Raw genomic sequence first — 26,601 nt, 5'->3', positions numbered from 1 at the left:
CATGAGTCAATGTAATCACCATTGATAGGCGGACTAAACAGAACTTGTTTTGTGACATCATCACAACTCCCTTTAGTCTGACAGGGATATCAGTAATCCTGGTTTTGAAGAATTTAACAGGCCTTCAGTTGCTTTAACAGTGTCACCAGGTTTTAAATCACGACTCAAACTGAACAAGTGAGCCTGCTTGTGTCTGCACTTTGTTTTAATGATGGATACACGCAAGCACAAGCACAAAAACACCCCCACCGTCGTCAGAACAATACGCACTTAACTTCAGATTGCAAAACAAGAGATATCAGCCTTTACTTAGGCTGTGTATGATCTAAAATTCCCGAATAATAAAAAGGTTGAGTGTGTGTGTGAAAGAGACTGTTTTATCCCTGCAAATCACAAACAAAACTCCTTTGTTAGCTCAGCCAACCAAACAGGCAAGTATGATGCTTTCCAGAGGCTTTTAAATGTGTGCACAATCTCTTTAAGATGCTGGGGTTTTAATCAAAATGAGGCCATGATGAATCATTTTAAGCATATAATGTGACATTTATTTTGCAACTTTAAACTAGAAGAGAATAAAATTTGTTGTAAGAAAAAAACATATAAAAAATAAAGATAAATGTAATGACATTGTTGCATAATTGTGCATTCTTAGACTAATTCTTTATTGAAGAATCTCAAAGAATCCATGATGCCATGAGATTGTTTTTTTTTCCTCACTGAATTTCTCAATTTATCAGGGTGGAATTATGCTACTGGAATACTACAGTTCTATTAATATTACTGGAATTACACTATAACATAGTATATATTTACCAGCATATGAATAAGCTGGTATATACACAAAAAAACCAGGACTGAACATAAAATGAGCTTTGGCTTTTTACCATTATTTTTTTTAAAAGTGGAATGAACAAATACAAAAGAAATAAATTATAGGAATCAGCAAAAAGAAAAATTAAAAACATAACTGGAAAAAAAAGCAGAATTCTATATACAAGTTTCAGTTGCAATTTCAGTTGCATGGAGAATCAGAACCAAAGAGTAGAGTTTCTGAAAGGAGTAAAAGAAGAGTGGAAACAAATCCTCATTTTGTTTTGGATTTGGGAAACCGTCAAGCTGCTCTGGGAGCTCTACTTCCGTCTGGAGTTGCAATAGGCCGCCTGCAAGCTACAGCGTTATCTTCTCTGGGTATTCAACAGCCTGCCAGCTCACATAATATTGTAGAATATATGGTCCCTGCTGGTCTTATGTTACAGCTGTTGAGCAAACTGTATCATTGGAGTAATCTAATGGATGAACTAACCAAAAGAAGAATTGCCTTGCATTAAAGCTAATAAAATTCCCTTTCATAAGAGAACATATCATTGTGATGTAGAGCAATCCCAAAAAATTTCAATCACGGCATATGAAACACAAATGAATAAACAGCTTTCCATACTAGTTTTTGTGTGTAAAAAAGTTATTTTATTGCCGGTAATAACTTCGACTCCTGATCAATCTATCACATGTGTAGATTAACTTAAAGTGATTTCTGGGCCAAAACAGAAGTTGTGAGAAACTATAGTGGAACTGATAGGAGTTTGAGTAGCAGCATTGGAGTAATGCTTTCTCCTTAATGCAGTTAAATCCTCATAAGTAAAACGCAGACTGATTACGTGAATCATACTTGCACAACCAATTCATGGCTCACTTTTATAAAGTAAGCTGTTCTAGTGAGCTGTTTGGACGAACGTACCAATACATGCCTGCACACAGCAGGGTAAAAATGCTGGTCAGAACTGGAGCAGAAACTTCAACATCAAGCAAAATTCTGTCAGGATTTTAGTGCTTCGAATTACTGTTTCTGTCAAAAGCAGTCAATTCCAACTTTGGAGAATTAGAAATAGAATGAACTTGTGATACAGCCCTTTTAAATCCCTCACTTGGATTTGCAGATCACTTTGGCAGATCTTATAGTGACTGTTCTTAAACTGCTCAGACTTACTGGATTAATAACCCTATAAATCTTGATTTTATGAACTCAAATTTGAGCTGTTACTGTTTTGGCTAGAGACTGTGTTATGAAAAGATACCCAAGATTAGCATTAAAAATGTAGCATAATAAATCCTTGTAAACATTTGGGTGCATCCTCAGCAGTCTTGGCTTACTTGCATTTCTTATATAAATTAAACTACTTTGGATAAAATCAATTAAGGGTGAAAAGAAAGAAAAGTACCGGTAAGTGATTTTATATACCTGGAAACACCTTTTAAACAGCAGCTTGGTAGGTGATCCCGGCAGAATTATCAAGCATATTTTCTCAGTAGCTTACCTGGGATGACCTTCAGCCAGGCTGACTGGATGGCTTCCCCATGAAGATTGGAGACTTTACAGAGATACTCCCCAGCGTCTTCCTCTGTGACATTAGTGATGGTGAGAAACTCCATGTCTGTGGGAATGTTTGAGCTCTGCAATGCATCAAACAAAATGAGCATCAGGTACAGGAGCACATAGCAACAAAAACAACAGCAGTACGCTGCTACCCATTAAAATACTGTTTCACCTGTTCATGTGCTATGGTAGCTACAATGACTTGGTTCTGACAAATAAAGTCTATGACTTTTCTAAGATGTATTGACCATAACATATACAAGGTAAATTAAAGCACAACTAAAAGAGCAAGAAACAAAAGTATACCAACATTGCAACCAATATAATGGCAATGTAATAGGTTTTTTATCTGACTTTGAAAGTTCAATTAAAAATAAAGAAAATCACAGGACAAGAGAGGAAAATGTGGTCAGAGTATAAAAAGCATAGGGCGGAAAGTGACCTACCTTTAACACTTTGATGTAGGGGGGTCCATCAGGCCCATAACGACTACCATTTCTGGGGATGAGTCTCAGCCACTGGAAGTGAGACTCACCATAAACATAAACGTTGCACTGAAACTGGGCGTCCTCTCCAATGCGTACAGTGGTATTGGAAAGAAAACCGGCCAGGAGATTTGGCCGGTATGGCTGCCGACCTGTTGAAAGAGAGTAAAAAAAAATTGCATAATTGTTCAGTGGTTAAATAATTGGAGACTGATTTCTATGGTTAATTACTAAAATACGTGGCGGTTTTGGAAAGTACACCATCCTATGCATTGTTACACATGTAAACATTTAGTATTCAAGTCAAACAGAGGGAGATATGGGGAACAATGCCCTCTTTCAGACTCCCCCCAGCTTTTACAGCTACCCTGAGGAGTCCCCACAGCTCCCATACTGTGACATGACTCTTGAGCACAGCAGAGCCTTTCTAAAACAAAACCTTGAGGTAGGTGCAGTGAATTTATTTGTACATGTGTGTTTATGAGTTTTGGAGTTAGTCATCATCAGCCAATGTCAACGGATGAGATTCTACATTTAATAAAAAGAACAAAACTGGCACAAACTACCGTTAAAATTCCAGGAAGTAGAGACTTCTACTGTCTTTCTTCTTTCACTGCTTTTTCTGAAATCTGTCAAATCCTCTCTCAAGATCTCCCTCTCTTTCTGCACATTCCTAGGGTTTGCTTTGTTTATTGTCAGTCTATATTTGCCCCCACTTTTCCAGCATTCCTTACCCTCTCAAACTTTTCCAACTTCGAGAAGGTGGAAATATCAAGCACTCATTATAAACACCTAACAACATTATTAACTAAGCAAAACCACAGGACCAGAAAGCTTTATGACTTTAACTTAGAAGTGTCAAGACCAATAGCGTGAACCAGAGTCTGTATTCAGTGCATTTTAAAGGTATTATACCCTCTAACTTTTCCACAATTTCTCACAACAAAAACACAATCTTTAGTGTGTTTGTATTAGATTTGTATGTGCCAGATCCTGACAAAGCAGTGCATTCATTAGCTTTAAGGTGGAAGAAAAAAGTACACAAAATCAGCTAGTAGTGCCCACTCTATGCAACACTTGGCCAATAATGTGATTCCATGCCTTATGTTTGGACGTTCTGTAATTAAAACCAAACAAATGACTTCAGAAGGAATGCATGTGCAGAATAACAGAAAAGAGGCATAGAGCCTCATGAGAACAGTAGATACTGCAAAGCTGACTCATATCTACTGTGAAGTTCAAAGACAGAACCCACCCAATAATCCAGCAATTGATGGAGCAATCTGATGGCAGCAATCCCTGGTGACCAGTGAAGGACGTTGAACTCTGAGTGACCTGGTAGCTTGCCTCATGGGGACCTTGGAGGTCAGGTCGAGTAGAGACCCTTGAAATACTTAGTGCGGCACAGAGTAGGATGTGGCTACCCACACAGTGTTGAATAGCTGTGACGTGCCATGTGTAGCTGGCCAACTGTGCCCCTTTGTCCAGACTCCAGCTTAAACCAGTAAAGTCTGACTAGTGCTTGTCAATTGGGCAACAAAAAAAACACGTTTTTTTCTCTCAATTTCAGGTCTTTTGTACTCTCCATTTGTACCCTGAGCTAATAACAAAAATTTAGAAAAGAGGTTGTAAAGAGGCAGCAGTAACAACAGATCCAGTCATAGAAGAGGTTTATTATTCTGCAGTAAACTAGAATAAAACAGCAAAATTCAGTTGGAAAGAAAGTTTTAGTCAAACTAAGAGAGAGGAAGAGCAACGGGTCTCAGTTGGTGAGCACGTGTGAATTAGTCATAATGTGTTTCTGCACATATGCCTATAAATGCACATTATGCAAATAGTTTGAAGAAAATAATATCACTACAATATAGGCACTAATAAAAACAAATGGAAGTGTGCAACAAGATCAGGAACAACTCCAGTTGTGGAAAAATCGTTTAGATCCTTGGATGACAAGTTGGACCACTGCAGCTTCACGTCTTGTCTAGTTATCTATGGTTCACTGACCAGCCTTTAAAAGAATGACTGCAGCAGATAAACTTTTATGCGTACTGTTGGTTCACAAAGTGGTGAGCAGCAGGTCCAAAGGAGATCAGGTCTATGCCAAATTAGGAGAACAAAGCTGGTGTGAGCAAACACACAATGATCTACTACTGTTATCCCACTCTCCCTTGTAGTCTCTGCTGTCTATCGATTCTCCAGAGGGAAAAGCACTCCTTTCTTTCTGAGTTTCAAAGATCAGGATAGAGGGATTGACTGAGCTGGGGTTGAACTCACCATGAGTAGTGTTGAGGACAGAAGCTAAAAGACTGATAACAAACTATTGTCCTTGTCATACCCAAGTTAGCTTTAAAGGATCATTTTGTAGCAGGGGTTCACTGCATTATAAAGTGTTTACATAATTTTTGAAATGTTGTTATAAATGCCCACTCTGGCTTCATGCATTAAAAATTACAACATCAGTGAAGCAGATTTTCATTCTAGGACAAAATTTCACGATGTTAGTCAAACATCTATGCCATATAATTTACATAAAGCAGAAAACAGACTATTTTCTTTCACTTAAGTAATATAACAGTGTGTTCGTTATTATTACTTATTACAGTAATAACAGTCTTTATTTATTCAGTGTTATTTTGATGGGTTATTAGCCTTCCACCAGTCTGACCAGGTCTTTGGCTTCTGTAAGCTGTCTGCAAGATCACATCTGCTTAATACAGGTAAGCAGATGTAGTAAGCAGACAAAAGCCTTCAAAAATACTGAACTGATATTTAAAGTTTTAAAAAATATTGTAATTTAACATAGTAAAAACATATCAGCAGCAGTCCCTGACCTCCACCTGTATCTACAGTACATCTGTGCAACAATCAAACCGTAAGCCTACACACACACACACACTATTCTCACTCGCTGTAGGATGTTTTTTCTCTGTTAGTTATCCAATTTACTAAGCTTAGCATGTATAATAAAAGTCTGGGTACTGACCCAATACTTCCATAGAGTAGGTGTGATTGATGGATCCATCCACATTCTCCGCCAAACAGGTGTAGTTTCCCCTGTCCGATGGCATCACATTCTCCATGATCAGCGTCCAGGACTGGTGCCGAACCTGTGGTCAAATTACAGAATCACTGAGATCACTGTGGTACAATTAAAGGACATGAACAAATTTAGCTAAAAGAAAGAAATGGAAGAAGGAGGAATTTGCTGGAAGGTGTGAACAATTATAACTGTTGTAACTTTGTCGGTCGAGTGCAGTGGAGAAATTTTGTGAACTTTATGAACCAGGAACAAGTGCTGTTGGCTGCATATTTTATTTTATATGACCTCTGAGGTCATAACTTGGTTCTGGAGATGATATAAAACACAACCTAATCTTGTTGAGGTTTCAAGTTTGAAAGCTGGAAACATTTGCCTGTTATTGTGTTTGTTGGCAAGGCTAACTGCAATTAGCAATATAAGCTAACAAACAACTGATGTACATTCATTTTATTCCTGCAGAAATATGTAAACTAAAAAAGGTGCTGTAGTACCCTGCATTACAGATGTAATCAGATAATAAAAAGTGCAAACACCTTGTAGCTACTTCTAAATTCTAAATATTGTCAGCCATATTGGATTTGAGGTGTAATTTATGAGAAATCTTGAACTTTTTCCACTTGAAATCTTGGCTAAGATCTGTCTGGTAGATTTTCTAAGTTAGAACTTAAACACTTAAACTCCTCAGTAGAAATAGTTCATCTTGTTAAGTCACACACATTAACTAATCTGTTCAGTTCCTAGTTGTTGTTCTATGTTCAGGAAACCTAGAACTAAAGTACAACTATCTATAAAGAAAGTGGTACTTGTAAACATTTGTATGAAGTCATGGGGTATTTGTTTTAAAATGTCTGAGAATCCATAGTCTAATCCTTGTGTGTCTCTACCATTGTGTGTAGAACCACCTCCGCAGTCTGCGCTGTTTCAAGCACGCAGTTGTTCAAAATAATTTGCAAGCATAGTTTCTAGTGTGTATGGAAACCACAGGTGTAAGCAAACAATGAGGTTTCCATCCATACACTAAAGTGAGACACTGTAGCTATTGCGTGTACAGGCCTACATTTCACACAATGGAGAGGTAAGGCCATGGGGCTGGGCTCAGGTACAGCTTTTGTGAAACATTTGTTGACAAAAAGAGAGGAATGAAATGCCCACGGTGTAACTGACAGCCTGACTGAATCATTTCTGGTGCTGTTTTTTTCCCCCTCAGTTTTAATAAAGGCTGAAACCTGCAGGGGAAGAAACTTGGGCAGCAACACAACCATGATCTGTATCTTACATTTCATGGCAGAATGTTAACTTTCACTTATAAGGCGTTATTTATTAACCATGAGCCTAAGACCCATTCAGATTCAGTGATTTTTTCATAAATTAGTTGCATAACTCTCATTCTGAGAGTTATGCAACTAATTGTAATGTAATGCAATGATTGTTTTCTATGTTTTACAGGTGGCAATCTGATCTGATTTTCAACAAATTTGCACCCCAATTAAAGAGGTGATTAAAACATTAAAATAACATTTTTATTTAAATTAAATACATTACAAACATCAAAGTTACCTTGTATATGAATGTGTGTCAGCAAAGGCAAACTTGTGATATTTGTACCACAGTTTGGTAAACTAAACTGGAGGAAACCTAAGTGGGAGTGTGCAAAGCATTAACAGCAGGGGTATCAAAACACTCATTTATTCAAGTGGGCTTTTCCTCTAATGAATAAATGTTGCATTTTTATGCTGCTGCAATAAAATTCATAAAGCAACTTTAACACAAACAAAATCCCACATAGGAATAACCAGCTAGTTAACTACAGCCAGAGGAACAGTTTTCTGCCTGACTGAGTTCCCCTAACATCCTGAACTCAGTTCAACCCCTGAAGCTACCTACTTTCTCTATACGTTACTGTCTGAGGGCATTTGCCCTCTCAGTCCTGGGATTATGTTTCTAATTGATGGGGCTAAAGAACCATTTCACGTTACAGTGAGAGACTCTGCACAGTATCCTGGTGAGACAGCGTCCACGGATGAGCAATTCCAATTTCACACCAGAAACCCTGTCCTCGTTTTCTCTGTCTCATCTCCTCCCATCTCTCCAGTGAAGGGTGGAAAAGAGGTGAAAGGCCAGTCGGTGAATTATGGAAGGAATAATTTATTTGATTCTTTTTCTTTTTTCTTTTTTTTGTAGAAAAATATAATTTTATTGATACAAACTCTTAAAAAGTTCAGACCTCAGTACTTAAATCAGAAAATGTTTAAAAAAAAATTAAGCTAAAGCACTAAGAAAAACTCAGATAGAGTTTTCAGACAAGTTTTTAATGGGGGTTCCCTGAAATTTGATTCCAATCCAGGCTTTTAATTTACCTGCAAAACCCTCCACCTAGTTTGTTAAGTATTTCAAAGACATATTGGATCAGTGCAAATATCCAGGTGTTTCTGCAGTAGCTTTCAAATTACGCTACTACAGCGTAACATTTAAAATGAAAAGCAGTTCTTCCTTCCCTGAAATCATATTAAATATGTGTCTTTAAGTAATTTTTTAAAAATGACACATTTTATGTTATGTTTTTGTTTGGATTTTACCTTGTATCCTCCCATGCGGTCCTCCTGGTGGAGAGGCCTGCCGTTTTTAAGCCAACGCAGTGTTGGCTGAGGATATCCTCCAGCAGAACAACGGAACTTCGCTGTGGTGGCAGCTGGCACGTAAAAATTGTATTTCATCTTTTCTGGTGAAGTCCAGTATGGCGCGCCTGCAACCAGATAACAAGCCACGTTCAGTCATTTCCTGACAGTGTCGACTGTTTCAACAGCTTGACTTCAGAGGAAAATGGGCTGGCTTAGTCCAGAGGCATGAAGGAGCGTGTCTGCAGAAGAATCCAACCTGAACCGTTCTTAAAGAGGCCCCCTTTTTTCTTGGCAACACTAGACAAACTACTGTTTGCACAACATGACCTAAAGCTCTGAACATCCACGACTAAACAAAAACACACTTTTCCTGTGGGCTCTGCAGGGAGCAACAGAAACCAAAAAAAGATCAGCTCTGAGGGACTGGGCGTTGCTAGAAGGGTAATCAGATCATGACATTCAATTTTTATCTCAATCCACTTAACAGTTTTTTTCCGACTCCTACTTCCTCCAATTACCATAGCTGCCCTGTAAATCACTCAGCTATATATGGACGACTTAGCTGGAGATACTTATCACGCCTGAAAAATCATTATGTCCCTCCTTTGGAGAACATTTCTAAAGCTTTTTAATAATGAAATACAGTTCCCTCATTTCATATATCAATATCTACTGTCTTTCTTGGGTTTTGTGCTCACATATTTATATCTTCAGTCCCTCTGCACCTGGGACTGTGATTGTCTAAGCAGATGGGACTGAAAAGTGCAAGAGACACTCAAAGACAAACAACAACCCAAACGGTCCTCCACACCACCACTTCCTCTTCTTCTGGCCGGAGTGCAAGTGACAGAGGGAATACCCACAGATAACACCATGACTCATTAAAACAGTAATGCCGCAGGAGAATATTTGCGCCAAGATTTATTACTGAATGTCTAATCTGTGTACTACTATCAGATTCTTCTCATCTTGCAACAGCAGTCCCGACCGGACATGTCCAGCATAGTTGCATGGCTGTTTCAGAAATGCTTTTCCCTTCCTCAATGGGAGGAAAGGAGAAATCTTCACCTCTCAGTTCTTTTGCTTTTTCTGTGAAAGAATTATACAGACTGTGGCTTTTCTGCAGTTCTTACAACATTCTGGAAAATGAAGTACAAAATAACCATAAACTGCTTAAATCGTTACTGGCTCTTATTTTGTCCAGGTTCCATACATTGAACAATATTGGAACTGGCTTTTAGTATTTATCTAAACCAAAATAAATCGACTCTACTTCAACATCTGTAACCACTGACCAGATTTGTAATGACTTGTAAATATAGATTGGAATACAGATTCTTTAAAGCAATCTTTGTAAATATTAAGTGTTAAAGAATAAGAAGTTTTAGTTCTTTGTTTTAGATTTTGTGTTTAAGAAGTGCAGATCCAGTGGAATTTAAATCTGGTTCTGAACTTAAAGTTTTATTGGTTTTATTAGAGACTAAAAAAGCAATAACTTTTTTAGTCTTCCTAGATTTGGAACAAGTGTGCATTCAATCAGTAAGTTAAGAAAGCAAAATAATAATATGTAAAATGTTCAAATTAGCCTGTGATGTGGCTAATCCAAGATGGAATTTATCATTAAAATATAAATCAAGTTTTAGTTGATTTTATTTCATTTAAAAAAAAAGAAAAAAAATTTGTTTTTTACCTATCCACACCTGGAGAAATGATAAACACACATTCCATGCTTTTCCAAACTTTTCAAGACAGTGTAGGAACCCTGTTAAACCGAAGCCCTAGTCGGTGCATCAGGTCCCGACTAGATGAAGGCTGCCGTTTCCCATCCTGTCTGTCCAAAGCAGCAGAACCATCAAACCTCTCTACAGATGAAGCCAAATTGTCTTGCTGGCCCAACTGCTGTGGCCCCTCGTCTTTCAGTAAGCCTTGTGCATCCGGACTCTCGCTCATGCACGGCTGTTTGTCCTCAGCTGGCCTCGGGTAAGTTGAGGTTATCTAACTCCTGAGTCAAGATTTTTTTCACTCAAAGTTTCTCCAGAAAGCTAAATCCATCAATGTCCTTGAAGTTTACATATTACAGTTCACTTGTTCCTCCTTTTATATCGTAGCACTGACAGAAGCTCCACTTGCAATGTTTTCTGAGAAAGTCAATATGGAGACCTGGGACTAAAGTAGTAGTTCCTGCATTGCATGTCTAGTTTCTAGTTCATTCATCCCATACTCACTTAACTGAACGCTGTCCACCCAAGTGTCCTCTGACCGGTCTGTATCGTCCTCATCATCCCCCGACCAGGTTGCATCTGCACAGAGTATCCATGGTTACCATCAACCAATCACTCAACTCAAACGCACAAATGCCATCAAGCATCCAGAGATCTCCAGAGTCAGAAATCTTATTGGTTTTTTGAGAATCAACTTTCAGTTCAGTCTTCTGGTCAATCAGGTTGTCGACTATTACTGCTAAACACACACCTAAATATTCAGCAGATTCTGTTCAAAAAGACAAAATCTTCCTCCACTTCATCCCAAATCCACAACCACTTTCTGAGCTCAACCAAGTACTCCCCACCCAACAGTCTGTCCTGCTCTGATCTGTCCTACTCTGTCTCCCTGACTCACCTGTGACATTGACTATGAAGCAGACCGTGTCTTTGCCCACGCTGGTGCAGGCATACAGGCCCGAGTCCTTGGGCATGGCATCACGAATCTGCAGCACCTCCTGTTCTATCAGTGTGCGGTTGTTGGTGCCCAGAGAGCCGCCATCTTTGGTCCAAGTGATGGTCCCCGTCACCGGCAGAGGACAACTCAGCTTCAGCACCTCGCCCGGGTGCACTGAGCACAGTGTGGGCTTAAAAATTTGGTATTTGTTCGACGCCTCTGCAGAGCAAATGGGGAAGGTGGAAGTTGGGGAAGGAGGGAGAAAGGGATTGAAGCAGAGACAGAGTGCACAAAGAGGAGGAGGAACAAGATGAGAGAGGAAGAAACAAGCCATAGTTTTGGAACTAAAACACCACTCACCATTTAAATCAACTTATGCAGGAGGAGAATTGAGGGAAGGAAAAAGTCCCATTATAAGAAACCATAAAACTAGAATTTATCCACTAGCTCAGTCAGTCATTTGAAATGGATCCCATGGAAGCCCAGTTCAGTTATCAGTTGATTTGCATAATCAGCAAATAGATTCATGCAATATCTGCAATAGCAGCCAGTGTGGAGAAAATCCTAACAATTACTGTGAGCAGGTGAGTGTTAGTAATCTGCGTGTACACACATTCCTGTCCAACCTCTAACGAGGTTAGTATAGATGCCAGGCAGGCAAACTGGTGTGCAACTACAAGCACTGAAGGTAGCACAATGTCAGCCTGTCAGAGAGGGAAAGCGGCAAGAAAGGTCTGGCGGAAATGCTTGTCAGGCAGGGGATCTAGGAAGGTAGGGGGAGAACCCTTCTTTGAGTTTTTTTCTGATTTCCACTGTACAACTAACCTAGAAAACTCCTGACCTGGCCAACTCTTCTGTTTTCTCTCGTCTTCACTCTGCTTCATAATTCCTTGGCCATGAAAGATCTACATTCCCTACACAGGATGTGCAAAACTCAGCCAGGAAGCAAGAAATACACAGTACTGGAACCAAAGTGCAATAAAATCTACATTTCTTGGAGGAAAACCAAATCTGCCAGCTAGCGTATATAACAAGTCGAGAATGAGGAGGGAGGAGGACTTCCAATCCATGAAGACAAGTAAGGACCTCTAGGATCGGAGACAAACACGCACTCATACAACCCTGAAATTAATTATCTCACTTGACATGTAAATAAGGCTTAAAACTTGCTACACTTTCAGTGCCTTCTGAAAGTATTCACATTTGCCACTTAACACCAGCAAACAACCTATTTGTATTTAACAGAAGATAGTGAAAGCTGAAGTATTTTCACAAAATAAAAAATCTCAAGAGCTTTCAACCCCATATGAAATCAATTTCTTTTAAGAACAGAACTAGCATATTTGTCAACAGTTTCTCCTCCATGAGCTGTGACTCTCTGCAGCTCCTTTAAGGGCCTGATGCTCTGACTAATACTCCGCTTGCCTTTCAAATTAGGGCCATACTGTTTCCAGTGTTGAATGGTGGAGTGAACAGTGTCCCATGAGATATTAAAAGTTTAGGATATTGTTTTATTGCCTAACTCTGCTCTAAGCCTCTCTACAATTTGACCCCTGCGGTGTGTTTCTTGGTCTTTACGATGCTGCTTGTTCACTAATGTACTCTAGGAATCCTTTGATGCCTTCACGGAACAAACTGATGTCATTTAATTTCTGAAAGCAATTGTTTGCACTAAATTCTATTTACGGCTATCACATCAAGATTTTATGTGTAACAATATATTTCCTTCCACTTTACTGTTATGCAGCATTTTGTGCTTGCAAAGAATGAATACATTAAAGTCTGTAGTGGTAACTTGGAAAAGCACTAAATAGTTTAACAGTAGGAATGCATGTTATGTTGCATACTTCACATATTTCTAAATCATATAGATATTAGTCTGATAAATAAATCTGGGACAATATTAATAACCAATGTTTATTTCAACCTAGTTATCATTTGTGTATGTGTTTCAATATATCAGTGATAGATTGTCGGTTTCTTAGAAGACATGTCAGCGGTGTGATTGTTTCGAAAGGTTAGGTAAATATTAATACAATGTCAGTAAATATATGTAAAATAACCAATTACAGCAATATTAATATCAAACATCAACATCAGTCCAAGTTCTCATATCAGTGCCACCCTATTCAAGAGGTGTGAATATTTTTGCAAGTAAAACTGGAAGGAAGGCACATTTTTTCTCTCGGGTGAAAATGCAGCAATTTCCAAATGCTCTGTATTTGTTGGAAACAGCTTAAGAACAAACCTGTTTAGAAAGATTGGAGAGAGGAAAAAAGCAGCAATGGAAAAGCGAACAAAACAAGCCAATGATGATGGTAAATGAGGAGAGTTTTGGCTGGAGCCTGATAGGTGTAATTATAGAGGCAAAGGAACTCCCAGTCTTTCCCTACCTCAGTGCACCTTTTCAACAACACCCCCACCCGAGTCATATGTGCTTGCGGTGTATGTGTGAATGCATTGTTGAAATGCATGAAACACACACACATCGCCGTTGAAAGGTTTGGGAAAGTCATCGGGCAACAATTCAGAAGTTGGGGCATGTGTGCAAACTTTGAAATGGTCCCCCCAGGCAAAGAGGCAGGTACAGTTCCAACATTGTCTTTGTTGCTACTAAAGCGGAAATAATTAACCCCTCCCTTCCCAGAAAGCCCTGAATGTGTGGTCTGATAGGAGGAGGGTCAGGTTGATTGATGGGGAGCTGTCTCCGCTACCTTTTTACAACATTTCTACACCACAAGCCTCCGCTTTGGCATTGCAGCTGCTGCAAGATTTTCCCATTTATTAGTGTTTTAAATAAGTAACTGCTGGGATGCGGGTGTGGAGAACTTTAAGATGATCCTGACATAACAAAGCAACACCTGGGATGTGAATACACACATGCTAAAACAAGTACAAAAGCAGTGGAAAGAAATTTCTCCAAATCTTATTAAAGGAAGCATGCAGGTGTTAGTTTTGTCAGCCTCCATTTCTTATCACTGCTGTGTGCATCTGTCTCCCTCCATCAATCCCTCCTTCTCTTCTTCTGCCCTCCCTTTCCGCTTTGTCCTCTCCTTCCCTCTTCCCACACATCTTCAACCCCCAACCTACTCCCACTAGTGACCCCGCTGACCTAACCCTGACCCCTCCGTAACCTGCTGACACCTCTTCAACATACCTGATTGTTCATGGGAACCTCTGACATTCAAAGAAGAGCGCACACAGGAACACCACTGGAACAAAAAGTTTGAATCGATTGCACAACACTTTTAATAATCTAGAAACAAATGACTTTCTCATTTCCCACTAAGCAGCTCTACTCCTCCTTGCCACTTTCATCTGTGTTCTTTTGCCCATGCAATTATATTTCAAAACTCACTTAGTGTCTCCTTTTTCAAAAGCTACAACAGGTTTCAGGCAGTCCCTCCTCGTTCCTATCGACGCTGGCAGTAATTAGACCTGCAGCCAGACTGCAGTGAAATGCACACTGCAAAAACACAAAATCTTACCCAGTATTTTTGGTCTAGTTTCTAGTGCAAATTTCTTAGTACACTTGAAATAAGACAAAACTAACTTACAAGTAACTTTTCTGCAAGACATATCAGCTTGTTTTGGCAGTACAACTGTTCTCAGTCAGTCTTGCTATCTTTCAATTTGGCACAAACCAGGATGCGGTTATTAGTTGTATTTTTCTGAGTTGATCCATCTGTTATTTATTTCCACTTATCTTTGCAGGTCATAGCAGCTTTGGTGCCTATGTCCAACGATTACCAGGTGAGAGGGAAGATATTCCCTGGACAGGTCTCCAGTAATGAAACTAACTTTTAGCATCACAGGTACAATGCCCTGAAAGGGCAAATCACAGCAGACCAAAATCAAAGTACCACTCCACATCACCCTTAACTCCATCAAGAAATGGGCAAATCTTTTTGTAGTAGGGGTCAGCGTATGGACTTAAAACTTTTATTACAATATTTTATGATAGTATTGTGATAATGACAAAAGTGACAATATGAACTATATTTCTTTTTTTTAGGTAACTGTATGGCTGTTACTTCAGGGCACAGAAATCATAGCAACACAAACACAAATTTTCCGTTTGTACCTTTCTTGGGACACCAGTCAATAAATGTACTTATATTTATTGAAACTGTCATTGAACAAACAGTGGAGAAAATAGTAAAAATAACAATCCCGACAATACGGACAGTTTTTTTTTTTTTTTTTAAAACATCATTCCTTGTAATTTATTATTACACCAATAAATCAAGATTCTTAATGACACGCAAAATGCCCACCCCTATTTTGTGGTAGGAATACTCAATTTTATTTACAATCATGCACTACTGTATGATGGCCTGTCATAAAATGCATTGAAATTTTTAATAATGTCATAATGCACATATGAAGCTGCATGTGATTCATCCAGTAGATGTTTAGATAAATTGAATTAACCAGTAGCTTTTTAACAGACCTACATGCATGAGCCAAATTTGTTTGGTATAAGGCAGTCATCTTTATCTATGAGTACTTTTTATTTCTCCTTTCCTTTCTCGTCCGGCACCTGAGCGTGCCGATTCCGATTCCCATATGCTTCCTGCTGCAGACCAAACGGCCCAATCTGGCTCAGGCAGAAGCTTTTCCAGGCTTCTTATCAGGCCAGCGTGAGGTGGGCCAGTGCACCGACAAGCCAAGGCAAACAACACACTGGGACCTTCACGACCAACACCAGCCAACGGTAAGTTAATAAAAGTCCTCGTGTGAAAGCTGTGCATCCAGTCCAAAAAGTCCCTACCCCGAATCCTGTTGCTCACTAACACACACACACACGCACACACACACACACAGTGTATTTATGTAGAGTTCAGTTCCACTGTCAAAGCCACACACTCCAGAAACACACTGCTTGTCATTAACTGCCCAGCTGACACTTTTATGCATTTACAACTGCACTCCTACTGTGTAAATACTAGGGTGTTACAGATAGGCAGGTCTGTACCTCATTCTAACACAAAAACACTCTTACACAGAGTTTTTCACTTGTTTAGCATGAGCTCATTTTGTAGCTAATTACTGAAGAAAATCAGGTTACAAAATACATTCCAGAACACTTCACAACCTCCTTCATAATATAAACCTCAAATTCATCTTATTCCAGTGTCTATCTAAGCATTGAGTCTCTTCCTTCATGTACAATGGAGCCTAGATTTATTTAACTACTGAAGTATTTTGGAAAAACCGCCTCTCTGCTGACCAGACCAGGTTTTTTTAGGAACAGAGTTTGGCAGCAGCTTCAGGAATGCAGAGCCAAACTATGAGCCGACTTCAGTCAGCTGCTCTCATTCCAGGGTGCCTGGTGCCATGTTCATCCCACATGAAATACAAAAGGCACTCAATGTCAAAGACACAGACCTTTCAGATTAGGCTTCATTGCTGCTCAGTTCTGTCAGTGCATTTTAATCGCTGTGCAAACGGAGAGCGCCTGGATGATGTAAACACTCCCGTAGATACTGAAGCGTCTGCAGCAACAACAATGGGTCTGTTGTGGAGGCTGTAGCCAGCGAGCTTGCTCCACTTCTTCTGTTACAGCGGCTACAGGTAAACAAACTAGCAGGGCCACCGGAGGTGCAGGCGTGGGCTCAAAGGAGACAAGACTGATATGCAATCTGAAACATCTCCAGCAATCTGTGCTCCTCCATACACACACACGCAGGCGGCGGTGTGACCTGAGCTGCGGGGCGGCTAGGGGTGGAGCTGACGGAAATACTAAACATCTCTAAAGGGGAGGTTGTTGTTAGGTTAGAGAAAAACGAGGTATTGGTATTCTGTCTCTTCAACATCTGCATACTACAGGTACCATGTCACTCTAATTCAATCAAGGAAAGCCGTTCAAGCTGAACAGAGAAACTGACTCAGATAAGATAGGACTGTGCATGTTTTGCAATACAATGGAAAAGAATTTGTTGAACTTTCTCCAGTATCGTCAATTAGGATTTTATGTGATAAACCAACACAAAGTAATGCCTAATTTTGAAACAAGGATGCACTTTTTATTTTAAATGTTTGAATGATCAAAACATAAAAAAGCGCCAAGCTTTTATTTATAAAGCGCAAGATTTGAAGAGGCATGTGAAAGGCAAAGTAAAAGTTCAGTCACTTTTACTCTGAAACCTCTGAATAAAATCCAGATCTACCAATTACCTTCTGAAGTCACCCAGTCTGGAAAATTACTAAGCCATTAGCAGCATCATGCTGTGGGAATGCATTTCTTCATCACTGACAGGGAAGCAGTCAGAGAAGACGGAAAATTTGAGACAAAAACTCTGAATCTGCCATACAAAACTTGAGCAAGGAATAGAGGCTCACCTTCAGAATGGTTCAGTAAAAGTTCAAACCTGAATCCAACTGAGAATCTTTGTCAATGTTTTAAAATGATATTCACAACTAAGACTGCAGCAAATAAGCAATTAATCGGATAATTTAAAAAAAATTAGCTAAATTGCCATTCTGATGATTCATATTCAGCTTTGTCATCATAATCCATTTGATTTATGCTTTCAGTTGTGTGTGATTTTTCTTTACATTTTATTTATTGTCTTTGGCTGTTGTGTTTTATTTTAGATATTGAGATATTTTCTGGATCCAGTGTGAAGTGTTCTTTGCAAAAATTAAAGTTTATTGGTCTTTGAGATGGAGAACTTGCATTAAGATGCCATTAGCAGCATACTACTTGAAAATGGTCTCAACAACAAAATAATTTATCGCAGCAACTACAAGGGCAATTTATCACCTAGCTAAATTTGTTATTGTGACCGGCCTACTCACAACCACAGTCAAACAAATATGACTGAACCTGAGCTGATATGCAAAGAAAGATGTTTCTTCAGTCTCTAGATGCATAAAGGGTTTTATTTAGGGGTAACAGAGTAGGGTTAAATACAAATTGACATGTTTTGAAAAATCACACATCATTTTCCTTCTACTTTGCACAAGTAGGCAGCACTTTCTGCTGGGTTACGAATTAAAATCACGATAAAATGCATCAAAGCTTGTGCTTATATCTTGATAACCTGTGAGGTATACATTCTTTTGCAAAGCCCTGCATGCCTCACCATGTGACCCCTCGAAGGTCTACCCATCTTAATCTCCAGTCACATGATTTCACCGCTGACCAACTCTCTGTAATCTTTCCAAGAGAAGGAGAAGTCAAATATGCACAAATCCTCTTAGAACTTTCTTAGAGGATTGTGTAACTCTGTGAAGATCGCTCCGTCCTCCCTGTGGCCACATAGCGTAGCGTTGGAGCCGTGTGGGGGCTCTGAACTCACCAGCATGGAGCCAAACAGTCTGGCATAGAACAACAAAAACAACAGGAGACAGCAGTTCAAGCAGCCTCTCATCAAGGTAGGCAAGAGGGATACTCTGACCTCCAGGGGAAAGGGCAAAAGTAGGTAGAGTGTGGGTGTGAAGGAGAAGGGGGTTGTGGTTTAAAAAGTGATGCTCACTTGTTGGCCTAACTTAAAATTAGCATCCTGATTAAAGCCTGAGAACAAAGAGCTGTGGAATGCGGTTTACCGTCCGTCACAACAACTAATTAACTTGTCTCTAACCAGACTGAGACAAGCCTAAAAATACTAGAAAATTACACTACAGCAGTGCGAAGCAAGTTTCTGAAGCTTTAGGAACGACACGTTTGGAGTAACGCAGCAGTACTTTCCCTGTGCAGACTTGCCTTTCTCTCCTCACCCTCTGTGTTCCTCTTCTAATGCAAAAAGGTTTAGTAGAGAGATGCCAGGATAAACACAGTCCCACCCTCATTTTCCCACACACACACGCACGCACGCACCAGAGGGTCGCAAACCTGGCTTTAACACTCAATCACACCCTGGACCAGCAGAGACGTCAGTGAGGGAAAACAGAAAAGTGTGAATCACTCACCCCCTGGTGTGGAAAACAACACCTCATTACTCTGAAGTAAATGATTCCCCTTTAGTTTGTTCAATTAAATCACAAACTCAGTGGGAACTAGCAGATTTGTAATATTCTCCAAACACTTGACATCTATAGATAACTTTTCTTTATTTTTTACAGAAGAATATATTATTTTCCTTTTTCAGCCCATAGCGTGGAGCCAAATTTCACTGAAACATCAGCATTTAAGGTTAGGATTGGTCATTTGATCAATTCCAAACACCTTCCAGCTACAACAGACATTTTTATGTGGACATCCCTCCACCGTTTACCTTTCAGACATAATCTCACATTGTTTAAGACCAGAGGCAACTTTGTCTTTTCCATCTCTGTTCTATAAACATTTGTCTGAGCTAAAAATTTGGTCACTGTTTGTCCCAAAATTGTGTTTTGAATATAATTCAAAGTCACAAATATAGCACACAGTCTTCTCTTTGACTTTGTGCCAAAGTCAAAGAGAAGGAATCCATTGCTGAAAGAAATTAAAAAAGGTGCATATTATGCACACTGCTATGCCTTTCTACTGTTCTGCTCTTTAAAGCAGAACCAGATGATAAAAGCTGTTTAATTAGTCAAGCAATCTGCAACATAAACATGGCACTCAGCTGTAGTTTTAAAACAGCGTTGATTTAAAAACAGTGATGTGTGCTGTTCCTTTGGTTTGCACAGGATAAAATACTTCATCAAATTTGCCTTTCTTGTGAGATAAGGAAATGTGCAGGAACCTTCTTTCAGCCAGCTGACTGGCAGTGCTTTGCCTAGGCCAAAAAAGCTCAAATACTGCAACGAATCCAAACGCATGAAACAAAATGTGTGTATATTTTCACATGTGTTCCTCCCCAGGCTCATGCTGCTCACCTTCAGGTTCCACGCTGGTCTCCTCCTCCCTGGTGGCGGTGATGGGCGGCCGGGCCACGCTGACGCTCAGCAGAGACAGCAAGACGGCGGCCAGAAGCCAGACCCACAAGGCCATCCCGTCAGAGGGGGACAGGGCTCCCCATGCCCCCCTTCTCCACCACCTCCCCCTGGACACTGATCCCATCTGAGGGGGTCCGCCCAACCATCAACTGCTGCGGTGGGGGTCAGCCTGTCACTCTCTGGAAATCACCCAGTCGCCTGGACTAGGAGGTGAAGGAGAAAGAAGGATTTTTGAGTAAGAGGAGAGTCGGAGACATTTTTGTTTAAACAACAACAAGTAATACTTGATTTTATTGCTTATGTAGAAACTAGTCCTAGTTTAGATTGACTTTATTTGTGGAGTGGAAAAAGTAGAGAAATGCTGTCAAACAAGCCATGCCACAGGCATACCGAAACTGTGAGGCGGAGCAGCCACAATGCGTCTCCACTCCTGGTAATCATATGGATTGAGGGTATATTGTGAGAGCTGTAAAAGTGTTTTTAAGCGGAGTGCGGTCAAACCAGTTTGGTCTTTCTCCAAGTCCCATGGCCGCAGCATTTCAAAGATCAGACACAAAAATCTTTATTCAATTTCACACAAATTTGAAATGGAGAAATTTCTCCAACACCGTCACATTTTAGCATACTCATATATTTCCCCCCCCTCTTTCAACTCGAACAAGGAAATATTTGTGAGCAATGAGGTGCAGAAGGTCTTAAAAAGCTTAGCTACCTTCTTCACTTCACTTTCATGTGCAACAGATGCACCAAACCTGTTGCCTTCCCTGCTGCTGCTGCTGCTGCTGTAAATTGTTTTTAATAACATTCCCTTGACTCGATTATGAGACCAGCTTTAACTGAAAAGCAATATTTCAATACTGGGACACATGCATATCAGCCTGTTTAGCAGGACATCTGCGGTTGAAGCGCGGTTTAAGTGTCTCTGGAGGTTTGCTCAAGTCACGCTTCCCTGCATTCCCTCTGCTCCAGCTGGATGTATCGGCTGGTTTCACCCTCAAAGACACATCTGATTCTGGCTTTTTAAACAGAAATAGCATCTTACACATTTTTTTCATTTTAAACTTCCACAATTTTCCACACTTAATTTTCAGTGTTAGGTTTTACCATCATTTTTTTCAACCCTCCAGATATTTTAAGCATATAAAATTTACCCAGTTGGGATTTATTCCACTAATCAGCTCTATTTTTAAATCAACCCATAAATATAAAACACTAAAACAGATTTCTTAAAGCACAACTAGGAAGGCTTTCATTCTGTTTGTAAAAGTTCAAAAACTAACGATAATGATGCTGTTTGGTATCTAAGCAAGACCCAGTTTAAAGAGGCAAGTTTAAAGACCTTGATAAAGGATGATATAGAGACCACAGAGAAGCGAAATTTCTCTGTTTAATCGTTTCTAATAAATATCTTTTCAATCATTTTCCATCAGTAACTCAAACTGACAATAAGAAAATTTATGTTAGGATGAGGGTAAATCAAAGATAAACAATGTGATATAAATATGAAATGTCAAAACATGTTCTTTATTTATTTATTTTCTAAAGATAATGGAAAAAAATAAGTATCATCATGTAAACTTTCATATTTTTTCATTGCTCAAATTTTTGTTTCCACGTTTATACAGTCATAGAAAATGATAAAAATAAATACGTTTCCAGACTTTACAAGACTAAGTAGGAACCCTTAACAGGAGAAAATCACAGATGATGTCGAAAATACGTCTTTTAATTTTTATTAATTTCTTTGATCAGGCATGCATGTGTCTTATTGATTATTGAAATTACATATTATTGCTTCGAAACTCAGCGGTTCACTTATCGGAACTTCCTAAAGCGAGATCAAAACAGGGATTACTCTCCAACTTTATGAAGAAAAAAAGTTATATTGACAGAAACTGAATTAGAGTGGATAAAAACTGCACCGCTTGAAAAACGCATTCCCTGCTGCAGAGTTTGGATTTTGATGCTGCAGACGTGAACTTCTGCGCCACACATGAGCACAGGTTCTTTCTAATACTCCGGTTCTGAACGACATTTCTTGGCACCGCATGAATTCTCATTGAAATTCAAATCACTTGGCTCCCCCCCCCCCCCCCCCCCCCCCCCCCCCCTCCACAATGGGGGCTCATTTGAAGCTGCTCTGTGATTTAAGGCTCCGGCACCAAGCGGTGAAAAAACAACTGCAGTCACGGGGTAATTGGCACCATAAATGCCATGTAGGAAAATTAAGCCCCGTAATAAATAACAAGGACACTTGTTAATGGGTTCTAAAGTGATGATGATGCAAGGTGTAGCGTAGCATGGTGTACCTTTCTAGAACAAACTCATTTTGCACATTTTCCCTCAACACACCATCACTGTGGTGGCAGCATCACGCTGTGGGAAAGGTGAAGCTTTAGAAACATATCAGCTTATCAAGGTAATCACTCAATACACTGGATTCATTAAATAATAAATTATGTTGTCAAATATATTTAATAAGTTTTAATTTAAAAAACAAATTATGCATTTTATACAAAAAGTGGTGGTGGCAACATCATGCTGTATGATGTTTTTTGGTGGGGAAGGTAGAAGAAAAACAACTGAGGGGTGCAAAACAATTGAGACTGAGGTTTAGCATCCAACAAGTAAACTAGGAGAGCGTTCACTTCATATGAACTTTAACGTGTTCGATGAATATGGGTAATGTCATTTTACGCATAGCGCATTTTTGAATTTGAATATCTAAAAGTAAACGTCTAGAGAGTTGTTCCTCAAGAAGCCCGAGAAGGAAACACGGTTGTCTTTCAACCGCAAACCCAGAGGATTTCTTCTCTAACTTAAGGCGGCCGCAGGAGTCTTTTACATGCAAATACGTTGGGGAAGGGTTTGCGAAACTGCGTCCTTATTGTAAACAGACAACAAAAAAAAGCTTACCAGAGAGGACTAAAATCGTGGAGATCTCTGTTTTGACATGCACGGATAAGGGAGGTGAGGGCATGAGATGAATCCAGAGTGAGAGGAATGTTTCCAACACCACAATGCAGCTAAAAAATGAAGGAAAAAATCGAGGCGCTGCCTTTTCTCAGCTTACTATTCCACAATCAGCCGGCATCGACTCTGATCAGATATATCCAAAACCAGATTTGCAGCTGCAGTCTAATGCCATGCAAGGAAATCCGAGTTTACGCAACTTATCCTTCGAAAACAGCGCAGAAAACCATGTCGCTGTCCCCCCGTTCTCCGAAACTTTCCTCCCCGTCACCAAGTTCCTTCCAGAGCGCAAAACATGCCCGGAGCTCCCGAGCTGCACACTTGTCAACTAAACAGAAAGTCTGCAGGCGCTACGGACGTGGAAGGAGGCTGAAACTGGAGCAGAGGATAATTGTCCGATGCGGAATGTCATAAAATCCATCAAAACTCGGTTCCCTCCGGAGCGAGAAGCGTCTTTACGCGTCTTCTTCCAGTCCTCCACCAACAGCCTTCGCACCGTCTTCTCAGACTCTTTTGTCAGGTTTAGTTTTTTTTCTCATTCTTACGTCTTATACACCGCCCTCCTCTTTCCATCCAGAGGGTGTCACTCCCCCAAACCCCCCCTTCCCACTCATAAGAAGTGTAATTCGAGCCACTTCCTGGCCACAGTGCCTTTGGGCCCTGCCTTCCTCCGCCCATCACATACTGCAGAGTTCCCTGCGCTCAAACTTGCTCTCAAACGGGTTAAAACCCGAGTTGAGCGCCTGTGCTGCTCCAGCTCCGGAGCTGTCCGAGCTCAGAAATACATCGCCGCCTAGTGGAAAATAAAAGAAGGGCGCGCAACCAGATGCGCTTCTCCAGTCGTCTCTATCCTGCCCTGCAAGCTGTTCAGATTTTATAGGACATCATTACGGCCCATAAACTTCATAAAAACACCACTACTAAACTCTGAGATGAAAAATAAATATATTTTACAAAAGAACCAAAATAGCTGTTATAGTAGTATAATAACCTCAGTTAGTTGCATATTTATGCATTTATCCCTCTGGTGCAGTGCCATGGATACACTTGCTTTGAACCTTTCCACATTTCGTCTCATTACAATCCCAAACATCAATGCATTTTAATGTATCTGACTGAGAAACACAAAGCAGTGCATCATTATGAGAATGAAGGAACATTAGATATGGTTCTGAAACCTTTTTGCAAAGAAAAATAAGAAAAATGTACCATTTTTGCATATATAAAGACTGATAATTGGCATCCTCATTTGCAAAATAGTTCAGGCTCAGTCAGATTGTATGTGTGCAGTTTATTAAGTACTTTGACTAGGCCATTTAAACCAATACATATGCTTTTGATCTAAGTTATTTCATGCCAGCTCTGACTGCATGTTAAGGGTCATAATCCTGCTGGAAGGTAAACCTTTGCCTAAGTTTCAAACTGGTTATTTTCCTACAACTGTACCATTTTTTTTTTTACCTTAATCCTTCTTCCCATCAACCTTGTCCAGTTTCTCTAACTTCTACTGCAGTAAAACATTCCCATAGTATGATGGCACCACTCCCATGTTTCACAGTGGGAATGTGTGAGGATGAGTTATATATCGTTTATTTCAAGAAGGATGTTTTTTCTCATGTCTCTTCAATGAATGACAGATGTCGTTTTATATCTTAACCCTGCTTCAAACTTAAACAAAGCCATAACTTGTCTGCTGGGTTCCTGGGTCTTCATGATGCTTTGTTTTATTCTAAAATCCAGTAAAATACGTTCAATCTTGTGGTTGTAATATGAAAATGTGTAAAAGATATTTTAGTGAGTCAAAGAGAGAAAACAGAATCTTTGAGGGCAGCTCATGCAGTCACAAAAAACAACCATATAAAATAGCTTGCAGCATCACAGAGTCTTAGAAAGTGTCCTATAAATGATCTGTCTGCAGCCACCTCAGGAGAGAAAGAAGGCAGCCCCCCTGCAGAGTGTCCCCCACTGCCTCAAGCTGTCTCCTGCATTTGTTCGGCCGTTCAAGTGCTCTGAAAGAGACACAAGAGAGGCTGGAAAGCTCTAATCTCCGCCGTCTTTTTTTTAATTATTTATTTATTTTTTATTTTTGTCTTCTTTTCAGATTCTTTTTCTTTAAACTGCATCCATTGCAATTGAGGAGAGGCACTAACAAGACTCCAATGTAAAGACTCAAAATGTGAATGGAGAGTTTTGGGTGATTGTTTTTGTCTTCACCAATCTCTGCCCGCCCCAGTGAAGCCGTCAGATAACACGGGATCTGCCAGCTTGGGTTGGAATAAAGAGGGGGCCAGAGGCGGGCCTGCAAAGCTTGAGTCATTTTTCAAGAGTGAGACAAAATGCCCCCCACAGTTTCTGCCTCTCCGTGTGTCTCTTTCCTTCCTTCCTTCCACTACACAAGTCTATTTACAATCAATTTATTTCCCGGCGCTCAGGCAGCCCACGTTGGAAAGAAAAATCATCTAGCAAGAGTCTCAGGGCCTTTTGACTGAGCACTGGATGCACTCGGTGACCTTGCTCTGAGGTATCCTTCAACCTGTCACCGTCCCATTTATCTCCAACCTTTTCTTCAGCCTTACTTTTCTTCCCCCCTCTGCACTATTCTCCTCCGTGTTTGGACAGAGTGAAAGAGAAAGAATCACAATCAACCTCTTAAATGAACTTATAGATTTCTTGTTGATGCTGATGGGGCTCATGAGGATGGGCGCTAATTGCAACGCTTGTCCAGCATTGTGTTGATGTGGGAGAAGTTCTCACTGCTGGGGCTGAATCAGAACCACTAACAAGTCATTAGCTGCACCCCCGGCCGAAATGATGATTTTAAATGCTGCTGGAGTAAAATAATCATTACACTCACTTTAAGTCCTGTTATTCTCCAAAATGTAGCTCAGACTTTCAAAAGTTTGAAACTGGTATTGGTTTTTTAAAACAATCCTTGGGAAAACAGCAGCGAGTTTGTCTTAATTTCAGTCAGACCATAAGAGAAGAAAGCATAAAACATTCTGAATTAGATCAAAGTAGCCTAAAGAAATTATGTTTGTGTTTATTTTGGGATAACAATAAGTGTTTTAAATCTAGCAGGGAAAAAAAATATTTAAATAAAAATTTATATTTTTAATTTATAAAGATTTGAGATGTATAATTGAGACGGAGTTAGACATCCTACAATAGGTTAGATAAATGAGGGAAAAAATGCAAGCCTCAAACTTCAATGGATTTTCAGGGGATTTTATGTCACAGGCTCATACAAGAAATGTGAAGTCGAGAGATGATAAGTTTTTTATTTTATTTATACAAATCTGAAAATTGTGCCATGTACTTGTATTTAGCTCCACTGAGCTAAGATACTCTAAATTCTGTCCATTCATCTTTGCATAATTGTTCAGGTTCACTCAGATTGGATGGAAACAATCTTTAATGATACATTTTCAAGTCTAGTTAGATTGGATTTAGGTGAGTAGTACTTTGACTGGGCCATTCTAACATATGAATGTTGTATCTTTACGGTTCTTGTATTGCTGGAAGGCGAAACGTTTGATGTTTTGCAGCCTATGAAGATATTTTTCCACACTTCTTTTCATCAACTCTGAC

General features: G+C 39.8%; 1 protein-coding gene across 6 annotated transcripts in view; it reads right to left on the bottom strand.

Moving 5' to 3' along the window:
- fgfr2 (fibroblast growth factor receptor 2) overlaps nucleotides 1-23,546 on the bottom strand; it is a 56,178-nt gene extending 32,632 nt beyond the window's left edge. For 4 of the 6 annotated variants that reach the window (XM_028007461.1, XM_028007463.1, XM_028007460.1 and 1 more), the window contains exons 1-8: nucleotides 22,957-23,546; nucleotides 19,981-20,243; nucleotides 11,134-11,391; nucleotides 10,740-10,814; nucleotides 8,473-8,639; nucleotides 5,840-5,963; nucleotides 2,818-3,008; nucleotides 2,313-2,448 (exon numbers count right to left, since the gene is read on the bottom strand). In XM_028007461.1, the coding sequence (XP_027863262.1) occupies nucleotides 2,313-2,448; nucleotides 2,818-3,008; nucleotides 5,840-5,963; nucleotides 8,473-8,639; nucleotides 10,740-10,814; nucleotides 11,134-11,391; nucleotides 19,981-20,164 (1,135 nt within the window). In that variant the 5' untranslated portion in view covers nucleotides 20,165-20,243; nucleotides 22,957-23,546. The remainder of the gene's footprint in view (nucleotides 1-2,312; nucleotides 2,449-2,817; nucleotides 3,009-5,839; nucleotides 5,964-8,472; nucleotides 8,640-10,739; nucleotides 10,815-11,133; nucleotides 11,392-19,980; nucleotides 20,244-22,956) is intronic. The other 2 variants (XM_028007464.1, XM_028007465.1) reach the window with 2 other exon arrangements.
- Between the last annotated feature and the right edge of the window lie 3,055 nt (nucleotides 23,547-26,601).

Source organism: Xiphophorus couchianus, chromosome 22 (assembly GCF_001444195.1).
Source record: "Xiphophorus couchianus chromosome 22, X_couchianus-1.0, whole genome shotgun sequence".
In the NCBI taxonomy this organism is placed as follows: Eukaryota; Metazoa; Chordata; class Actinopteri; order Cyprinodontiformes; family Poeciliidae; genus Xiphophorus; species Xiphophorus couchianus.
This window is presented reverse-complemented; position numbering and strand designations above follow the sequence as displayed.